The sequence below is a fragment of the Oncorhynchus masou genome, chromosome 1 (assembly GCF_036934945.1).
Source record: "Oncorhynchus masou masou isolate Uvic2021 chromosome 1, UVic_Omas_1.1, whole genome shotgun sequence".
NCBI classification, from domain to species: Eukaryota; Metazoa; Chordata; class Actinopteri; order Salmoniformes; family Salmonidae; genus Oncorhynchus; species Oncorhynchus masou.
In genome coordinates this window covers 30,083,518-30,104,010 of record NC_088212.1, presented here as the reverse complement: position 1 = coordinate 30,104,010, position 20,493 = coordinate 30,083,518, and the positions used below count along the sequence as shown (strand labels likewise).

General features: G+C 41.0%; 1 protein-coding gene and 2 long non-coding RNA genes across 4 annotated transcripts; 1 reads left to right on the top strand and 2 right to left on the bottom strand.

Moving 5' to 3' along the window:
* Positions 1-590: 590 nt before the first annotated feature.
* LOC135541758 (uncharacterized) lies at positions 591-11,195 on the bottom strand. The gene is made up of 4 exons (XR_010455992.1): positions 10,781-11,195; positions 10,554-10,658; positions 9,234-9,871; positions 591-5,162 (listed from the first exon to the last, which is right to left on the bottom strand). It is a non-coding gene; the product is annotated as an uncharacterized LOC135541758 (long non-coding RNA).
* Positions 11,196-12,041: 846 nt separating this feature from the next.
* zgc:153044 (uncharacterized protein LOC751678 homolog) lies at positions 12,042-15,479 on the top strand. 2 transcript variants are annotated; one of them, XM_064968083.1, is made up of 2 exons: positions 12,042-12,110; positions 14,587-15,479. In XM_064968083.1, the coding sequence occupies exon 2, from the start codon at positions 14,666-14,668 to the stop codon at positions 15,206-15,208; it is 543 nt and encodes a 180-aa protein (XP_064824155.1). In that variant the 5' UTR covers positions 12,042-12,110; positions 14,587-14,665; the 3' UTR covers positions 15,209-15,479. The 2 variants fall into 2 exon arrangements, with proteins under 2 accessions (XP_064824155.1, XP_064824163.1); XM_064968091.1 differs by lacking the exon at positions 12,042-12,110 and adding an exon at positions 12,176-12,511.
* Positions 15,472-19,582, bottom strand: LOC135541756 (uncharacterized). Its single transcript, XR_010455991.1, has 3 exons — positions 19,118-19,582; positions 18,044-18,127; positions 15,472-17,856 (listed from the first exon to the last, which is right to left on the bottom strand). It is a non-coding gene; the product is annotated as an uncharacterized LOC135541756 (long non-coding RNA).
* Positions 19,583-20,493: the final 911 nt, after the last annotated feature.

Genomic DNA, 20,493 nt, shown 5'->3' with positions numbered 1-20,493 from the left:
GCTTACTACAGTATAAATACTGAAAATATTACTATAGCATATACTATAGTAATTACAGTAGTTTTTACAGATATTGCTCTAGTATTTACTATGAGGTTTTTTGTAGTATTTGTTTGTACTTTTTACCCCTTTTTCCTCCCCAATTTCGTGACATCCAATTGGTACTTACAATCTTGACCCATCTTTGCAAACTCATGTTTGGACTCGGGAGAGGCTCATAGAAATGGAGGATTTCTCCTTGAGGAAACCTGCTGGGCAAAAATAGCAAATGTTCCATAACCTGTAGGTAGGTAGAACTGGAGTCTGATCAGATAGTTCAGAGCATCTGTTATTTTTTTATAATCTGTAGGGAAGACAATATATGGTCTATATGTGGCATGTAGGCATCTCACTCATAGTTAGCACAAACTGAGATATGGGGCAATGAAGAAGAAAAGCACAAAATGTTCATACTTGAGTAAAACTAAAGATACCTTAAAAGAAATGACAAGTAAAAATGAAAGTCACCTATTAAAATACTACCTGAGTAAAAGTATATGGTTTTAAATGTACTTTATCACAAGTAAAATAAAAAATATTGTACAATTCCAAACGGCACAATTCTTGTTTTTTTAATTTACAGATCGCCAGGGGCACACTACAACCCTCAGACATAATTTACTAATGAAGCATATGTTTAGTGAGTCCATTAGATCAGAGACAGTAGGGATGTTCTCTTGATAAGTTTGAAATAGACTATTCTCCTGTCCTGCTAAGCATTCAAAATGTAACAAGTACTTTTGGGTGTCAGGGAAAATGTAAAGATTAAAAAGTACATTATTTTCTTTAGGAATATAAAAGTTGTCAAAAATATAAGTAGTAAAATAAAGTACAGATACCTCAAACTATTTAACTAGTACTTTCAACTATTTTTGTTTTGTTTTACACCACTGTATGGGGGATGGGAATGTGAAGCATATGCAAATTAAAATAATCTAGTATAACTATAGTTTTAAAAAAAACTGTTTTTGGACATTGCTGTAGTATTTAGTGTTTTTTGCAGATAATGCTGTATTATTTAATCTAGTATACAATACAAATATATAGTAAGCACTACACATGATCGGGGATACTACGGTGTGTAGTATAGTATTCTACAGTATATAGTTAGCAGTACACGATAGAGGGATATTACAATGTGGAGTGTAGTATTCACCAGTATACGACACAATCCAATAGTAAGCACTATACAGTCAAGAGATGAATACTATACTACAGTGTGTAGTATAGTATTCCACAGTATACTACAAAAGTATATAGTAAGCACTACACGATCAAGGGATACTACAGTGTGCAGTATACTATTCTACATTTTAGACATTTAGCAGACACTTTATCCAGAGCGACTTACAGGAGCAATTAGGATTAAGTGTTTTACCTTGTCGACTCAGGGATTCGAACCAGTGTCTTTTCGGTTATTGTATACCGAAATGATATAGTAATTTCTACACATGATCCAGGGATACTACAGAGTGTACTATAGTAAAATGTAGCATTGTTTTATGTGGGAAGATGCAGTATGTTAGTAAGAGCAATGAATCAATGGCCACATTGTTAGGCCTCATATGGGGTGGTTAGTATACCAGTCAGTTAGTAGTAAAGCAGGGAAGGGTTGCTATTTCCTTTGGTTTATCTTATCAGATAATACACATCAGTGTCTATGCAGACAGCAAACCAAGCACTGAGCTGCAACACCTTTGAGGTTGGCCACACAATGGACAGAGGGACAAACATTTGTCAGCAATTTAAGATGGAATACTTCAGCTTTAATGAAATACAATTCTTTAGCATAGTTACTGTATGATTTGTAATATATATATATATATTTTTTTTTTAATCAATCGTCACCCTGAGCAGAAGTGTGTAGTCGACCCACTTTTTCTTTAAAATCTATTGGTTGATCCAGCTTTCCATCCCAGATCCTGGAATCACTCACCATTGTGCTTTAGGGTGCCAAAAGTAACATGTCTCAAGAAACATATCACACTTAAGGTTATAACAGATTGATAAATACATAGTTCTTGTATATGATTTTGGGTGATCTGTGTCTGGCGGAGAAGGGATTCAGGAAAATGTGAGAGGACTGTCTCAGACTCAGGGCACAAAGCAAAGGGTTAGTGAGTGTGTTAGAAATTACAAGTCCAGCCAACATCATCCATAGTAGAGTTGAGTATTAGTAACAATAGGCCTGTTAGCAGACATTAGTACTGTTAGGTATTAGAGTGTTATTGTTAGTGTATTTATTAAGGAATGACAAGAGAGCTGTTGGCAGTTGGGGGTTTGGTTTCAGAGTGTAAGAATATTAATGACAGTAACAGCCCCACTCTTAAACACACAATGTACACCCACACACACACACAGTGGTTTTAACAGACCATTAGGTTAAGGATGGTTTTAACCAGTCAGACAAGGCACTTCTCCAGTGCTTGGGTTTCAGTTTGGTTGATTAGTGAATGTTAGACTGTTAGTCCAGGTTAGTAAACCAGGATTACCCCAGTGTTGGTTAGTTCTTTACGACTCCAGCTAAGGTTACTCAGAGTTACCAGTACATGCAGCAATCACAAGACAAACCAGGCCTCGGGAAACCATCTAAAAACTAGGGTGGTAAGATTGAGAGATAGCTACACACACTGACAACTAACATCCTCAGCACTCCTGTAACGTTAGGGTAGACTAATGTTACCAAACCATCCGCACAAGCTTGTCATGGGTATGCTCCCTGCTAGCTTGGTTAGGAGCACATCATTGAAATTAACAGCAAGGCCATCCCAGCAGACTCAATCTTGTTAGTCATGTTAGACGTCAGAGATCGGAGGTGAGTAAGGCGTTAGTGTTGCCAAGGTTACAGAGAAGAGAAAGGACAGTGCTGACAGCATGAGGAGAAGCAGGCATCAGAGAGAGGTGTTAGTCAACTGCAGTGTCAGTGCTTTGATCAGCTGAACAGTGTGGAAGGGGATCAGAACGTGTTAAGAGTTATTTTACAAAGGAGGGGAGAGAAAGCATCCCTCAGTTAAACAGTATTTCAGGGAAGGAAATGCGAAGCACCAAAGTGTCAGACACACAACACTACAACCCCACCCCTTATGAGTCTCTTATGGCATGAAATGTGGTCCTATCCAATAAAGTCCTGAGCAATGTGGCATAAGATGACAAGTAGCCCTTTCCTGCAGTCAAATGACCAAATCTCCATCTAAATGGACTCATGGGTGGAATGTTATTCATATCTTTTATCATTAATAAACATTATTTCAAAAACCCGCCGACAATTCTGTGTTTCTATGATGTTGTAATGTTTGTCTTCTTTGATGTATATAAACTGTAATATTGGGATGCAAACTCAAAATTGAATACAATTCAAATGTATTTCTAATATGGTACAGGTATTTTTTAAAGCCCATAACCATGTGTGTGAGGTGTATACTCTTGTTTCATAGTAGATTTGTTTAACTTCTTGGTGACAGGGGGGGCAGTATTGAGTAGCTTGGATGAATAAGGTGCCCAGAGTAAACTGCCTGCTACTCTGGCCCAGATGCTAATATATGCATATTATTAGTAGTATTGGATAGAAAACACTGAAGTTTCTAAAACTGTTTGAATGATGTCTGTGAGTATAACAGAACTCATATGGCAGGCGAAAACCTGAGAAAAATCCAACCAGGAAGTGGGAAATCTGAGGTTTGTAGTTTTTCAACTCTGCCATTCCAATATACAGTGTAAATGGAGTCATATTACACTTCCTAAGGCTTCCACTAGATGTCAACAGTCCTTAGAACGTCGTTTCAGGCTTCTACTGTGAAGTGGGGGTGAATGAGAGCTGATTGAGACAGTTGTCTGCCAGAGTGCCACAGGCTCCGAGGCACGGTCACGAGAGAGTTAGCTCTCGTTTTATTGCTTTTCTACAGACATAGGAGTTCTCCGGTTGGAACATTTATGATAAAAACATCCTAAAGATTGATTCTATACTTAGTTTGACAAGTTTCTACGGGATGTAATATAACTTTTTGTCCACCATTCGGTTGGACCTGAACGCGCGTTTGGATTTGTTTACCAAACGCGCTAACAAAAGAAGCTATTTGGACATAAATGGACATTATCGAACAAATCAAACATTTATCGTGGGACTGGGATTCCTGGGTGGCATTCTGATGAAGATCAAAGGTAAGTGAATATTTATAATGCTATTTCTGACTAATGTTGACGACACAATATGGAGGATATATTTTTGCTGCTTTGTTGTCTGAACGCTGTACTCAGATTATTGCATGGTTTGCTTTTTCCTTAACGTTTAAAAACAAAAAAAATCTGACAGTGGTTGCATTAAGGAGAAGTATCTCAAATTCCATGTATAACACTTGTATTTTCATCAACATTTATAATGAGTATTTCTGTAAATAGATGTGGCTCTCTGCACAATCACCGCATGTTTTACTACTGAACGTAACGCACCAATGTAAAATGAGATTTTTTTTATATAAATATGCACATTATCGAACAAAACATACATGTATTGTGTAACATGAAGTCCTATGAGTGTCATCTGATGAAGCTCAACGGTTAGTGATTAATTTTATCTTGTGCTTTTTGTGACTACTCTCTTTGTCTGGAAAAATGGCTGTGTTTTTCTGTGAGTTGGTGGGACCTAACATAATCGTTTGTGGTACTTTCGCTGTAAAGCATTTTTTAAATCCGACACTGTGGCTGGATTAACGAGAATGTTATCTTTAAAATGGTGTAAAATACTTGTATGCTTGAGGAATTATAATTGAGATTTGTTGTTTTGAATTTGGCGCCCTGCACTGTCACTGGCTGTTGGCGAGGTGGGACGCTACACATCTCCCAGAGAGGTTAAGACAACGAAGAAACACTGATTTTGCTCATTGCAGTAAAAGGTTAAAGGGGAACCAGCAATGTGCCAATGATAATCCCATTTTAAGTAGGCAAAGTAAAATATCCAAATAATCACAGCAAGGTGATACACTTCTAACACATATTGATAACTAAAGAAGTGTGGCTGTGCCCCATCAGCAGTGGGTGAATGCCAATGTTGTGCCCCTTTCTCAGTGGGTGAAAGCCATAGGTCCCAGTTCCCGTCCCAGTTCGGTAAGGATGAACCACGTTGACAACTGCAGGGGGAATGACATGACAACACAGTCACTGAGTTCTGTTTTACACAATACTGTAAGATGTGTAGAAAACTGAGCAACAGAGAAAGATGAAGACGAACTGAGTAGTACAGTTTGACAGGCTCTGAGAAATAGTCATTGTGGCAGTTTTATTGAGGACACCTCAACTAAGACAAATGGAGGGAGCAGAAAAGCTGGCATTGGTTCTGGTGAAGAGGACAACAGACATTTAGTCTGCACATGAAATGTCACTAATTTTGTCACAAACAAGAGGGCTTGTGTGTGTGCAATCAGGTTTTTGCCAATTGGCGGGATTCTAAGAATTACTACAGTTCCAGGACATGTGTTTTACCTTGGTAAACCACATATGTAGGTTACACTTCCAAATGCAGCCTCTATTTCTCTCTAGCCCTTAGTTGACCTGACACAACCAAACATTTTATAGGCCGATCTGGCATATGTCAGACATTAATTTATCAGCCATGAAAGCAGATTAGACTAATCTGATTTAGTTATGGTTCTGCTTTCAGGTTGCTTTGTTCTCCACCTTTTTTCTCTGGCAGTATAGGTTGACTGCTCTGTTAAAATGTGGTGGATTTATATACAGTTGAATTCGGAAGGTTACATTCACCTTAGCCAACTACATTTAAACTCAGTTATTCACAATTCTTGACATTTAATCCTAGTAGAAATTCCCTGTTTTAGGTAATTTAGGAACACCACTTTATTTTAAGAATGTGAAATGTCAGAATAATAGTAGAGAATAATTTATTTCAGCTTTTATTTCTTTCATCACATTCCTAGTGGGTCAGATGTTTACATACACTCAATTAGTATTTGGTAGCATTGCCTTTAAATTGTTTAACTTGGGTCAAGCATTTTGGGTAGCCTTTCACAAGTCTCCCACAATAAGTTGGGTGAATTTTGGCCCCGTCCTCCTGACAGAGCTGGTGTAACTGAGTCAGGTTTGTAGGCCTCCTTGCTCACAAACGCTTGTTCAGTTCTGCCCACAGATTTTCTATAGGATTGAGGTCACGGCTTTCTGATGGCCACTCCAATACCTTGACTTTGTTGTCCTTAAGTCATTTTGCTACAACTTTGGATGCATGCTTGGAGTCATTATCCATTTGGAAGACCCATTTGCAACCAAGCTTAAACTTCCTGACTGATGTCTTGAGATATTGCTTCAATATATCCACGTACTTTTCCTCCTCATGATGCCATCTTTTTTGTGAAGTGCACCAGTCCCTCCTGGAGCAAATCACCACCACAACATGATGCTGCCACCCACGTGCTTCACGGTTGGGATGGTGTTCTTCAGCTTGCAAGCCTCCCCTTTTTCCTCCAAACATAACGATGATCATTATGGCAAAACTGTTCCATTTTTGTGTCATCAGACCAGAGGACATTTCTCCAAAAAGTACAATCTTTGTCCCCATGTGCAGTTGCAAACCGTAGTCTGGCTTTTTTATGGCGGTTTTGGAGCAGTGGCTTCTTCCTTGCTGAGCGGCATTTCAGGTTATGTCGATATAGGACTCGTTTTACTGTGGATATACAGTGGGGCAAAAAGTATTTAGTCAGCCACCAATTGTGCAAGTTCTCCCACTTAAAAAAGATGAGGCCTGTAATTTATCATAGGTACACTTCAACTATGATAGACAAAATGAGAGGAAGAAAAATCCAGAAAATCACATCGTAGGATTTTTTATGAATTTATTTGCAAATTATGGTGGAAAATAAGTATTTGGTCACTTACAAACAAGCAAGATTTCTGGCTCTCACAGACCTGTAACGTCTTTAAGAGGCTCCTCTGTCCTCCACTCGTTACCTGTATAAAAAACACCTGTCCACAACCTCAAACAGTCACACTCCAAACTCCACTATGGCCAAGACCAAAGAGCTGTCAAAGGACACCAGAAACAAAATTGTAGACCTGCACCAGGCTGGGAAGACTGAATCTGCAATATGTAAGCAGCTTGGTTTGAAGAAATCAACTGTGGGAGCAATTATTAGGAAATGGAAGACATACAAGACCACTGATAATCTCCCTCGATCTGGGGCTCCACGCAAGATCTCATCCCGTGGGGTCACAATGATCACAAGAACGTTGAGCAAAAATCCCAGAACCACACGGGAGGACCTAGTGATTGACCTGCAGAGAGCTGGGACCAAAGTAACACACTACGCCGCCAGGGACTCAAATCCTGCAGTGCCAAACGTGTCCCCCTGCTTAAGCCAGAACATGTCCATCTGAAGTTTGCGAGAGAGCATTTGGATGATCCAGAAGAAGATTGGGAGAATGTCATATGGTCAGATGAAACCAAAATATAACTTTGGTAAAAACTCAACTCGTCGTGTTGAGGACAAAGAATGCCGAGTTGCATCAAAAGAACACCATACCTACAGTGAAGCATGGGGGTGGAAACATCATGCTTTGGGGCTGTTTTTCTGCAAAGGGACCAGGATGACTAATCCGTGTAAAAGAAAGAATGAATGGGGCCATGTATCATGAGATTGAGTGAAAACCTCCTTCCATCAGCAAGGGCATTGAAGATGAAACGTGGCTGGATCTTTCAGCATGACAATGATCCCAAACACACCGCCCGGGCAACGAAGGAGTGGCTTCGTAAGAAGCATTTCAAGGTCCTGGAGTGGCCTAGCCAGTCTCCAGATCTCAACCCCATAGAGAATCTTGGGAGGGAGTTGAAAGTCCGTGTTGCCCAGCAACAGCCTCAACACATCACTGCTCTAGAGGAGATCTGCATGGAGGAATGGGCCAAAATACCAGCAACAGTGTGAGAACCTTGTGAAGACTTACAGAAAACATTTGACCTCTGTATATAACAAGGGTATATAAAGTATTGAGATAAACTTTTGTTATTGAGAGCATTTATTTTCCACCATAATTTGCAAATAAATTCATTAAAAATCCTACAATGTGATTTTCTGGATTTTTTTTTCTCATTTTGTCTGTCATAGTTGAAGTGTACCTATGATAAATTACAGGCCTCATCTTTTTAAGTGGGAGAACTTGCACAATTGGTGGCTGACTAAATACTTTTTTGCCCCACTGTAGATACTTTTGTACCTGTTTCCTCCAGCATCTTCTTAAGGTCTTTTGCTGTTCTGGAATTTATTTGCACTTTTTGCACCAAATTAAATTTATCTCTAGGAGACACAACGCGTCTCCTTCCTGAGCGATATGACGGCTGTGTGGTCCCGTGGTGTTTATACTTGTTCGTCTGTACAAACAATAGTACACGTGGTACCTTCAGGCGTTTGGAAATTGCTCCCAAGAATGAACCAGACTTGTGGAGGTCTACAATTGTTTTAATGAAGTCTTGGCTGATTTTTTTTATTTTTCCATGTCAAACAAAGAGGCACTGCGTTTGAAGGTCGGCCTTGAAATACATCCACAGGTACACCTCCAATTGACTCAAATGATGTCATTTAGCCTATAAGAATCTTCTAAAGCCATGACATCATTTTCTGGAATTTCCCAAGCTGTTTAAAGGCACAGTCAACTTAGTGTATGTAAACTTCTGACCCACTGGAATTGTGATACAGTGAATTATAAGTGAAATAATCTGTCTGTAAACAATTGTTGGAAAAATTACTTGCGTCATGCACAAAGTAGAGGTCCTAATCGACTTGCCAAAACTAGTATATTAACAAGAAATTTGTGGAGTTGTTGAAAAACAAGTTAATGACTCCAACCTAAGTGTATGTAAACTTCCGACTTCAACTGTATAAACACACTAAACTAATCCCTTACTTTGTCTCACCCTCCCTTTCATATTCCCCCTCAGCACGAGGAGATACTGTACAGCACAATGGTAGCACTGTTCTTTGTGTGAGTATAAGGCCCTTGAACCAGTGTGTAACGAGATGTCTCATTGCTCAAACGCCTAGCAAAGCCTCAGTCATATCTAGAGAACAGAGAAAACAGTCTACCTCAATGTAGGTTACCAGATGGTCTCCTTAATTAACAAGGTCATTTAGCAAAAAAATGGTGCCGTCTTAGTCAATGACTTCAATGGAAATCTACATTAGCTTGATAAATAGTGTTACCTGTTTAAAAACAGCTTTGTTGACAGCCTTGTCAGTCAGGACATGTTGTGGACTCATCTAAATAGGCTCTGAGGGCTGGCACCTTCCCAGCATCTTCCTCAGGATATATCTGGAGATAAACACAGAGCAGAGAGCAGCAGAAAGTGGAACGCAACCCCCTGGAACACCTGTCCCCAAAACCCTACCAAGGACGTACTGGACCATTGGCCTTGACCACTGCCAATAGATACTATGAACTGCAGTAGGCCTGAGTTACTAAATTAATCTGCAAAATCACCAAGAATCATAGGCATTGAGGAACAGTATCTAATGGACCTGAATAACCTTTTTATCTAACTTATTTGACATGTTTTACCTTGAACTAACCTAATTTAAATGAATAACTTGTTACGGCAGCCCCCACTAATACCAACAAGTCAATAAAAAAATATCAAGGAATGGAGCACACAAAACAGAATTACCATCAATAACGGCTGTTAAACCTCTGTTAAACAAGAACCCCCTCCACAGTATGAGGATATACTGGACACATACCCATCTGTCTCTCCCTACTCCTGTCACCAGGCCGTCAGGGACACCAGGGCACCCCAGTCCTCATGGGGACTTGCATCCTGCCAGCTGGGCTGTGAGTTTGGCCACTGTATACAGAGGGCATCCATTAGCACCATTTAAACATCAGCAGTGGAGGTGGACAGGGTGAAATAAGAACTGTTTGTAATAAAACTAGATTGATGCACACTACCCCTGCATCATCACATGCTGATGCCATAGAGGGGCGGCAAGCATGAATGTCTGCCCAAAGAAAAATACATGTTGATTATTCCTATCCTATGATTACATTTTTTAAACTCCATCGTGGAACAGCAGATTGCCAAAACGGACAAGGCACATGATGCTGTGGTGGCTCACACACACTCACTGCGCTGTTGCTGCATTCAAATGTCTCAAATATTAATGTAGGGTTAGACTAGTTGGTCCTGCGGAGCTTTGTGTGTGCGTGTCTGCTTGTATTAAGTGTTTGCCTTTAAATTTCACTGAAATTGGTGTTGAAAGGGTATTTAGCTCTTATAAATCTGTCGTGCTACACGAGCGCATCATAAAACATAATTTCAAAATGCACCTCGCAATGACGATTTGTCAAACCCAGCTTGAATGATTAAACACCATACATTATGATTGTTTTAATGTTCTCCTGCGCATGATGTAAATGGGACAACAATTGTATGTCTGAGGCTACGGTCTTGGAAGCTAATCACATATTAAAATGTAGAAGGAAATGTTATTTAACGAATATCAGAAAATCGGTCAATGGTCTCCCACCTTTTGCAATTATGTAAATTTGACCGCCGGTCCACAATGCACCAGTCTCGCAGCATCTGTTTCAGTCAGTAAGGGTGCGATGAAGCCCTCGAGCTGTCCGATCCTCTTCAGGTAGGATGAGAGATGTGCAAAATTATCACTCATATAGTGGAGATATTCTAAATTAAAAGCGAATCCTTACCAATTGTTTTGTGAAGCACAATGCACAAAAACCAATTCCAACTTACCCATGCGTCGATCTCCTCTAAAATGAGGACGTGCTATGGAGCGCGTCACGTTGCTTGAGCAGAGGTCTGGTAAATGGCGAGCAGCTGCCTCTGATGGGCGGTTAAAAGAGAGTAAATAAAAAGACTGGACAAAGGAGTGCTTGGATGGCATGAGGAATTACTAGTATGCAGATGTCTGTATGTTGTATGCAAGCGCGTGTAGGCTACGGACTCCAGCTGCCATAAATATACGTCCTATTGTTACTGCAAACTCGTAACAGAATGCCCGTAGGTCTCCTCCACCATCTGCGTCCCCTCTAATCGAAACGTGTCAATGCGCATACCCAACCTTTTCAAATGGGCTACAACAACAACAATCTCTGCGGTGAGATAGAATATAATGAAGCATACTGTAAATATGGGGCCTATCCTATGCCACAATGTAATCCGTGTCCAGTTTTTTTTTTAAAGAAATAAATCACATTTAATAGCCTTGCCTGCACAACGACATTGAGAAATTAAATGTAAGCACACTCCTGTCTGTGACCACCTATAACCTAATCTCAATAAGAACTTAATCTCATACAGAAAGCAATTATATGCACATACACTACAAGTCAAAGTTTGGTATACAGAAGTTACCAAATAGGGCTAAAACCAAGTCCATATTGTGGTAAGAACAGCTGAAATAAGCAAAGAGAAATAACAGTACATCATTACTTTAAGACATGAAGGTCAGTCAATACAGAAAATGTCAAGAATTTTGCAAGTTTCTTCAAGTGCAGTCGCAAAAACCATCAAGTGGTATGATGACTCTCATGAGGACCGCCACAGGAAAGGAAGACCCAGAGTTAACTCTGCTGCAGAGTATAAATTCAAGTCAAAAAGGCAAAGGGTGGGTACTTAACACTTTTTTTGGTTACTACACGATTCCATGTGTTATTTCATAGTTTGTCTTCACGATTATTCTACAATGGAGAAAATAGTAAAAAATAAAAACCCTTGAGTGGGTGTGACCAAGCTTTTGACTGGTACTGTATATACATACACACAGCACCTGTTGCTACCAGACTTAACTATTGCTAATACTGTACAATTTAAAACACTTGCCCCCCAATCCCCCTTCCCTGATACATGTGTAAATATTATACTATAAATTGGACCTTTCTGAATTATACTTATGCTAAAATGTCTACTTCATTCATCGCACACAGCACTTTGTAATTTCGGTAAACTATCCCTTTAAAAGAAACGCGTTGTAAAATGGTCACTTCTGGATTCCGTAGCTGAGAAATTAACAGACGTCACTTTACTTCTTCCTGAAAAGAATGTGAGCCCGCGAACTGAAGAGGTAGTTTATTTATTTTTTCAATGTTTATAATTGGTAAATTATATTTTGGCAAAAGTATTGAACTATTTTAATAAACAGAGCTATGTAGAAGTTGCTGTTGATTAGCCGCTTCCTAGCAACTGGCTGGCTATGTTAGCTGCATGGAGATATTTTTACATCCCCCCCGGCTGCTCCCCATTAAAGCGCGTTAAAGGGGCACCCGACGCCCTTGCAATTGAATGGAGCATGTTTAATGCAGAGCCGGTCGCCGGGGGGGACGTGTGTGTGTGTGTGTGTGTGTGTGTGTGTGTGTGTGTGTAGCCGGCTGCATTTGTTCCAATCGGACGCAGATGAATCGACGTAAAAAAAGAATCACGCAGTCACCTGGTCGGTTGAGGATAGAGATTCTGGCTACGTTCCAGGTAGTTAGCTAAATATTTCAGACTCGTTGCACAAATGATTACGAGGTTAGTCATACAGAGAACTGATCATACATTTTAGTATTTGGGATGCAAGGTCAGGGGACTTGTTTTAGTGATTCTGCTCCGTTCAATCCCCTCGAACGTGGTGATAAAATCAGTTAAAGCTCATTTCCTGAAATTCTACACTTGCCTTGTTAATGATATCTGATATGAGTGACTAAATCAATGGGGTTCCCAAGCCCGGTCGTTATTCGGCCATAATTACTTCAAGTTTAGGTAGATGACTAATTTACCAATCTAAAATATTGTTGAATGACTGACATAAGACCATAACCACATCTCGAAATTGCACCTTGTGAAGTCTATTCTAACTCAATAAGTTGAGCCCCTGACTGAGTTCCTAAATATTGTTTCAAAAGCTGCAACATATATACTTTAAGGCCAACTTACACAGCTCTAGCACAATATTAACTAGTGCCCCAAAGCCTGTTTTAGCATGGTCAGTGCCATTGAACACTTGTCAAAGTTAGTGGATAAATGTCTTACTCAGGCTGCTTACCATTGAAAATACATACACTTGTCTGCTCAAAGCAGAGTTTTCCAACCCTCTCCTTTGGGCCCCCCCATCCCCAGATCTTTCACATTTTGGTTTAAACCCTAAAAACTGGCACACCTGATTCAATTAGCCAACTAATCATCAAGCCATTGAGTCAGGTCTGCCAGTTTAGGGTTAAAGCACAAATGTGAAAGTCTGCGGGGGCCAGGGGAGAGGGTTGGGAAACCCTCTCTTAAGGGGCTACTGTCCAATACGATTGCAGCTGGGTCTGGTCTGCTTAATTCAGGGGTGTCAAACTCATTCAACAGAGGGCCCAGTATCTGCGGGTATATGTTTTCTCTTTCGATGAAGCCCTAGACCACCAGGTGTGGGCGTTCCTTACTAATTAGTGACCTTAATTCATTAATCAAGTACAAGGGAGGAGCAAAAAACCCACAGACACTCGGCCCTCCATGGAATGAGTTTGCCACGTGCTGTATATGAACCAGAAAAAAGTGAGTGAGATGTCTCTTCTGTCTCTGGACTTGACTTTCACCATTTTGAAGTAGTCAACTGGATGGGACTTCCTATGGGTTAAGGAATAATCACATAATTCCCTCTAAGGTCATCAGGAGAGATCGGCCAATAAATTATACTCCAGAGTAAACGTTCCATAATTGTAGAGGGCAGTAAATCAGCAACCTTGTCTTTTATACCTGTTCAGACAACACACTTCAGGTGGCAGTACACACACTTGACTACTTTAAAAATGGAGAAAGCCCTCAATGGTGCTGCTCATTTTAAGGCATAGCTGCAAAGAAAGGCCCCCTATGTGGTAGGCCTACCTGTGATGTTCAACACCTGGCACATATTCATTACGCCGTTGCAAAAAGTTTCTTAAACGAAACTGAGGAATCTACTTGAATTAGCAAGCTGCGTGACGAATGGCGCTTTGACTCCGATCTGCAGTTGCTCTCAGCTCAACGCTAGGATTGCTGTGGAGTAAGTTTGAGGGGTGAATGTAGCACATGGGGATGTCCACATGCACTGCAGAATAACTAGCTTTATTGCGTGGCATAACTGGTAAGACACTTTGTGCGAGCGGTCACATGTGCTAACAAGGCAGAGGTCATGGTGTGAGCCTAATCAGGAGTAGGGGGTACTTGCTAAGCAGGCATCGTGATGTCCGCTACATATGGCCATGACACACTTATTTACTTCCCTTCAATAATTTGAAAGGAAATGACTGGTCTAAGAAATATAGTGGAAACACCCCCCTAGCCCAGCCCATGTGTGCGTCCCAAATGGCACCCTATTAGCTGCCTTTTATAGGTAGCTACTTTTGACAGGAGCCTTATGGGCATTGATCAAAGTAGTGCACTACATAGGGAGATTTGTGAAAGATGGAACCCATGTCTCCACCAAGCCAATGCTTTTAGATTTGTGTTAAGTAGTCTGCAGGTGCTTGGAATGCAGCCAGATTATTCTATCAATTCATGTGTTGTTGTCTAACAAGTATCTTTCTCCCATCTATTTTAAGTGTCATCTTGTCTGCCAGTCAGCTATCTGTGGTCCACACACAACACTGCCTACGTACTTCCTTTGGTTAACCTGTTTCCATGCATCAGTCTGGTGAACAGAGACTTGCAGGTTTGTGTCAAATTACCGAACACCTTTTCCTCAGCAATGGCAGAGCTGCAAATGATAAGGCTGTCATATCTCGTTTCAACATCACCTGCATCATCAATGCCACACAAAACATCACAAACACTTCCACTGCAGAGGTGGAATATGTCCATATACCTGTTACAGACTCTCCATCTTCTCCTCTAAGCGACTTCTTTGATGAGGTAGCGGATAAAATCCAGCTCGTTGGGGAGCAGTGTGGACGCACATTGGTTCACTGCAATGCAGGTGTGAGTCGCTCAGCTACATTATGCTTGGTGTATCTAATGAAGTACCATGGAATTACACTTTTGGAGGCACACAAAAAGGTCAAATCTTGTCGACCTATTATTAGACCAAACAGTGGATTCTGGAAGCAACTCATCCGGTATGAACGCAAGCTCCGTGGTTGTGCCACGGTCACAATGATCACATCCCCCATGGGTGAAATACCTGACATTTATGAAGAGGAGACCAAAGATATGCTTCCTCTTTGACATGCACTGTTTGTTAACCCCATTGTGAAAATGCATTAGTACTCGTTTTATATCCAGTATGTTGAGTTGGAAGTGGTCCTCTCAAATGTATTTGTAAACTTTGATTCAGAAATAAAAATTACAATTGTACAATGTCACTTTACGATTTACAACTAAACAAAGGTTTGTCTGTTTTGTAAAGGCTACAACTTCAATAGTGTCATCCAATGTAAGAAGTGTCCACGGGTAGAAAAGTTCAAAATAAATAAATTCAAACAACAATGAATTGTTAAATACATTTTATTCATTTCAACTCCCACCAAAAAAGAAAAACATTTGCATTGTTGTGACAGTGACAAAACCACGGCAAGTATAGTATAAAATGTAATTTCTAATCCAATTTAGCTTAAATTGGTCCAGCATACAAAAAGGATCTGTGCAAAATGACTACTTCCATTTGCCATATACTCAACTGACTATTGAAAAGCACATTGTACGGAAAGATCTCTCTGAAACAAGGCCCTGGGTAGAAATATAGTGATCATTTAGGACGCAGCCACAGGAGAGAAATATACACTGGCTCAGTCTTACATATTCTTCAATTGGATAATATTTTTATCTTCTACATTCCTTGGAATGTTCATCAATACTCTTAATTTTGCCAAAATGTCTACCCTACCAAAAGCCCTCAAAGGACAGCTTTGTTGAGACCATGAAAAGTTTGGGATAGATCAGCTATTTTTGGGTCCTGAGTGGCGCAGCGGTCTAAGGCATTGCACCTCAGTGCAAGAGGCATCACTACAGTCCCTGGTTCAAATCCAGACTGAATCACATCTGGCCATGATTGGAAGTCCCATAGGGCTGCGCACAATTGGCCCAGCATCGTCCGGGTTTGGCTGGGGTAGGGGGTAGTCATTGTAAATAAGAATTTGTTCATAAACTGACTTGCCTAGTTAAATAAATAAAAATGTCCCTCTTTAGAAAGAACAAATTACATAATGCCCCCCTTCGCATGCAAGATAGCTCAAATCCCGGGGAGAGCCCTGCACGTGCATGAATTTTAGCACTAGCCTACCCAGTCCCAATTACTTCTGCCAAATTTAAAGGCCCAGCCCTGCCCGAAACCAGAAATAACTAAATAGTAAATCCATTAGCTGCTCCTCTCTGTCAGTCTCGCGCAAGCAGCACGCTCTGCATGCACTATGCTAATAGCGGCTCAGTTTGTGTAACCATAGCAACGGCTCCGTTGGGCTGCTCTGCTCAATGACAAGACATGCGAGAAGTGTTAAAGCCGTTGATCAATCATGTCAATGCAGAGCTATAGGGAGCCCTCCGCATGGATACAAAATCTGGGAGGCGATGCGGCTTCCGCAAGAGCTGCATCACACCCTCTGTATAGAGCCTCCGGAGGCCGCATGTAACAATGCTGGGAGCTCCGTACCACTCCACATTGACATGATTGGTTGATGGTAGGTGGGGGCGGTACATCCCGTATAAACACAAACGCACTTCCTTGACAACAACTCTGCTCTGCTCCTCAAGAATTATGAATGCCCTGACTTCTGCAGAGACCGCATCGCAGTAAAAGCTCTACGGCCAATTCAGATGCCAGATTAACCATACATTGGCTTTTAGCTACTTTTTGTCACTCTAAACTTCTACAAAACTCAAGGAACATTATTTGTGAAATAAGCTCTCCCGTTATATTTGAAGCACTTCTGGCACCATGTTATGATCTTAGATATGACTGTACGGAGCAGAAAAGCACAAGCAAATGGCTCAGCTTCAACATGTTACTGATCAATTTAGTGATACCCGAGCCCTGTCCGTACCCTAGTTATTGATGGGGGTAAAAACAGGCCTACCAGGCTCTAACCGATGTATAATGTTAGGGCCCATCAGGCTTGGGTCAGGTAGCAGAGCTCTAATTCAGATTCTGACAGCTAGGAAATATAACACATTTTACGTGTGGCCTTCCGAACTTCGTGAAGATAATGCGTTTTGACACCCCTGCCTCTAATATATTTGGAACTTAGGCTTAGGTTAACTTCAGTATCATTCATCCACATGCATTATCAATCACACAATCACCTTCACTGTTTTTCCACTTACTCCACTCCAACCAACACAACGCAACTAAAACGTCCCTTTCCTCTGCCATCTCAGAAGGGATCAAGCTAAAAAGAAAATACAACACTCCAAAACATACAAGAAGTACAATTACATTCATCTGGCCAACATTGTGGTCATCATATCAGGTGTCAAACTACTGTCCAATATTACTTGCAAACACTAAGGGACCAGTTGGAATCCTCACAATACAACTTCTTCTGTGACAAACAAAATCATCCTGAGTCAGTACATCAAGGTATTATCTCAGTCAGTTGGACTGACTGAGAACACAAAGGACGCCCCAAAGTACCACAATAACACAGGAGTGCAAACACAAGCATGCTTATCAGCAACAGTATCCTCTGCATAGTCATGCAATAAGCATCGAAAGGCAAACATCTATTAAGTAATACCCATTTGTAAAAAAAAAAAAAAAACTTTTTTTTTTGATTAAACCAAGCAAGTCTTCTTTCCCCAGGAATCAGTTTGGTGCCTTATTTCATCTTAACACCTATATCCACAGTTTTCTGGCAATGACTTCATGACATACTTCACTACTGAAGAAGAAAATAAACAAAATTAGTGCCAGACAGGGAAAGAACCTACAATCTGCTTCTGAAACCCTACAACACACATAGGGAGCGTCATATCTTTATTCAGAACCCTCCATGTATGGACAGAGCAATAAATAAAACAATAAAAAGGGATTGAATTGACTTTGGAATCCATATTTGTCATACTTACATTCTGTTCCAGCTTGGTGTACTCTGTGCCTTTGGGCCGACGTCCCGATCTCGACCTCTTTCCCTCCACGCAGTAGGCAATGATCTGACAAAAACGGACAATAATAGGCCTGAGTCACAACTTGTTTAATTGACTGTTCTCTTACATGTTTTTAGCTAACACATTCATATCACTAGTGTCTTGGATGTGCTTGTTCTGGAGGTATCTTTTTATGGACTAATTCATATACTGAAGAAAAATATAAAAACGCAACATGCAACAATTTCCGAGATTTGACTGAGTTACTGTTCATGTAAGGAAATCAGTAAATTGAAATGCATGAATTAGGCCCTAATCTATGGATTTCACATGACTGGGCAGGTGAGCAACCATTGGCCCACTCACTCAGGAGTCAAGCCCAGCCAATCAGATTTAGTTTTTCCCCCACAAAAGGGCATTATGACAGACAGAAATGCTTCAGGTTTATCAGCTGCAGGTGGCTGGTCTCAGATAATCCTGCAGGTGAAGGAGCCGGATGTGGAGGTCCTGGGCCGGTTACACATGGTCTGTGGTTATGAGGCCGAGTGGACGTATGGCGGCTTATGGTAGAGAAATAAACATTAAATTCTCTGGCAACAGCTCTGGTGGACATTCCTGCAGTCAGCATGCCACTTGCAAATTTCCCTCAAAATGGAGACATCTGTGGCATTGTGTTGTGTGACAACACTGCACATTTTAGTGGCCTTTTATTGTCCCCAGCACAATAAGTGCACCTGTGTAATTATCGTGCTGTTTAATAAGCTTCTTGATATGCCACATCTGTTAGGTGGATGTATTATCTTGGCAAAGGAGAAAAGCTCACTAACTGGGATGTATACAAATTTGTGCACAACATTTGAGAGAAATGTGTTTTGTGCATATGGAAAATTTCTTGGGTATTTTATTTCAGCTCATGAAACATGGGACCAAAACTTTACAGGTTACGTTTATATTTAGGTTCAGTATAATAATGAATGTATTTTATATAGAATCTCAGACGGTCATTATGACCAAGAATCGAAAGCTGTAATGTGTAAATCGATATTAGCCAAGTACCTTCCGCTTGTTGTGGTAGCTAATGTAGAGCACTGCCACCAACACAGCTGAACACACAAGATAAGCAAAGAAGTGACTGCTCTCTGCCTCATCACGTGTGCCGTGGGTTTCCTTTCCAGCCGGGTCTACTGGTGCCGTTTCCTTTCCAGCCGGGTCTACTGGTGCCGTTTCCTTTCCAGCCGGGTCTACTGGTGCCGTTTCCTTTCCAGCCGGGTCTACTGGTGCCGTTTCCTTTCCAGCCGGGTCTACTGGTGCCGTTTCCTTTCCAGCCGGGTCTACTGGTGCCGTTTCCTTTCCAGCCGGGTCTACTGGTGCCGTTTCCTTTCCAGCCGGGTCTACTGGTGCCGTTTCCTTTCCAGCCGGGTCTACTGGTGCCGTTTCCTTTCCAGCCGGGTCTACTGGTGCCGTTTCCTTTCCAGCCGGGTCTACTGGAGCCGTTTCCTTTCCAGCCGGGTCTACTGGAGCCGGGTCTACTGGTGCCGTTTCCTTTCCAGCCGGGTCTACTGGAGCCGTTTCCTTTCCAGCCGGGTCTACTGGTGCCGATGTCGTTTCCTTTTCCTTTCCAGTAGATACTCCTGCTTCTGGATTATTTCCAGTAGATACTCCTGCTTCTGGATTATTTCCAGTAGATACTCCTGGTGCTGTTATGTCCTTTGCAGGAATGTTCTGTGATGGCATATCGCTTACAGGTAGAGAATTTGGTGACATATCCTTTGAGTCTCCTTGAAGAGGACATATAGATTTAAAAGATTAAATGAACATTTTGAGCTGATTTCAAATGTTTTGAAAAACATTTGCTGGACTGCTTAGTGAAAACTAAACTGACCGCAGCACTTATTTATAGTAAAACCTGGAGCGACCCCACACCCGAATACATATGGGGAAGAAATCTGCAGCAGAGTACAGTGTGTTTAAACCAAAATGTGAATTTAAAAAACTTATGTGGCACTGGCAGTATAGTGTCTGATTTTAGCTAGCTCCCACCATTCAACAATTATTTGATGATGAATTAGCCAGTTCAGTATAACATTAGGACACTAGCAAATCTAGCTTTCAAAAACACTTCTCCGCAGGGTTTTCAGCAGTTAGCGTTGCCCACAGTTGCCTGTGTTTGAACTACAATTCAGACGCTGTGTTTTAATGTTTAGAAACGTTTTTTTAAAAACTTGCGAAACATGTGCTGATATGCCCCTTATCTTTCATATCAGTGAGAAAGATACTTTCAAATTTAAAAAAATATACACTTCATGTAGCAGTTTTGTACAGATCCACAAACTGTGTGCCTCCAGTTGACAAACCACACTTCCTCCCCAGTTATGCTTACACACAGGTGTTCGGAGCACACTAGATAGTACAGGTGAGCACCTCTTGTGAAT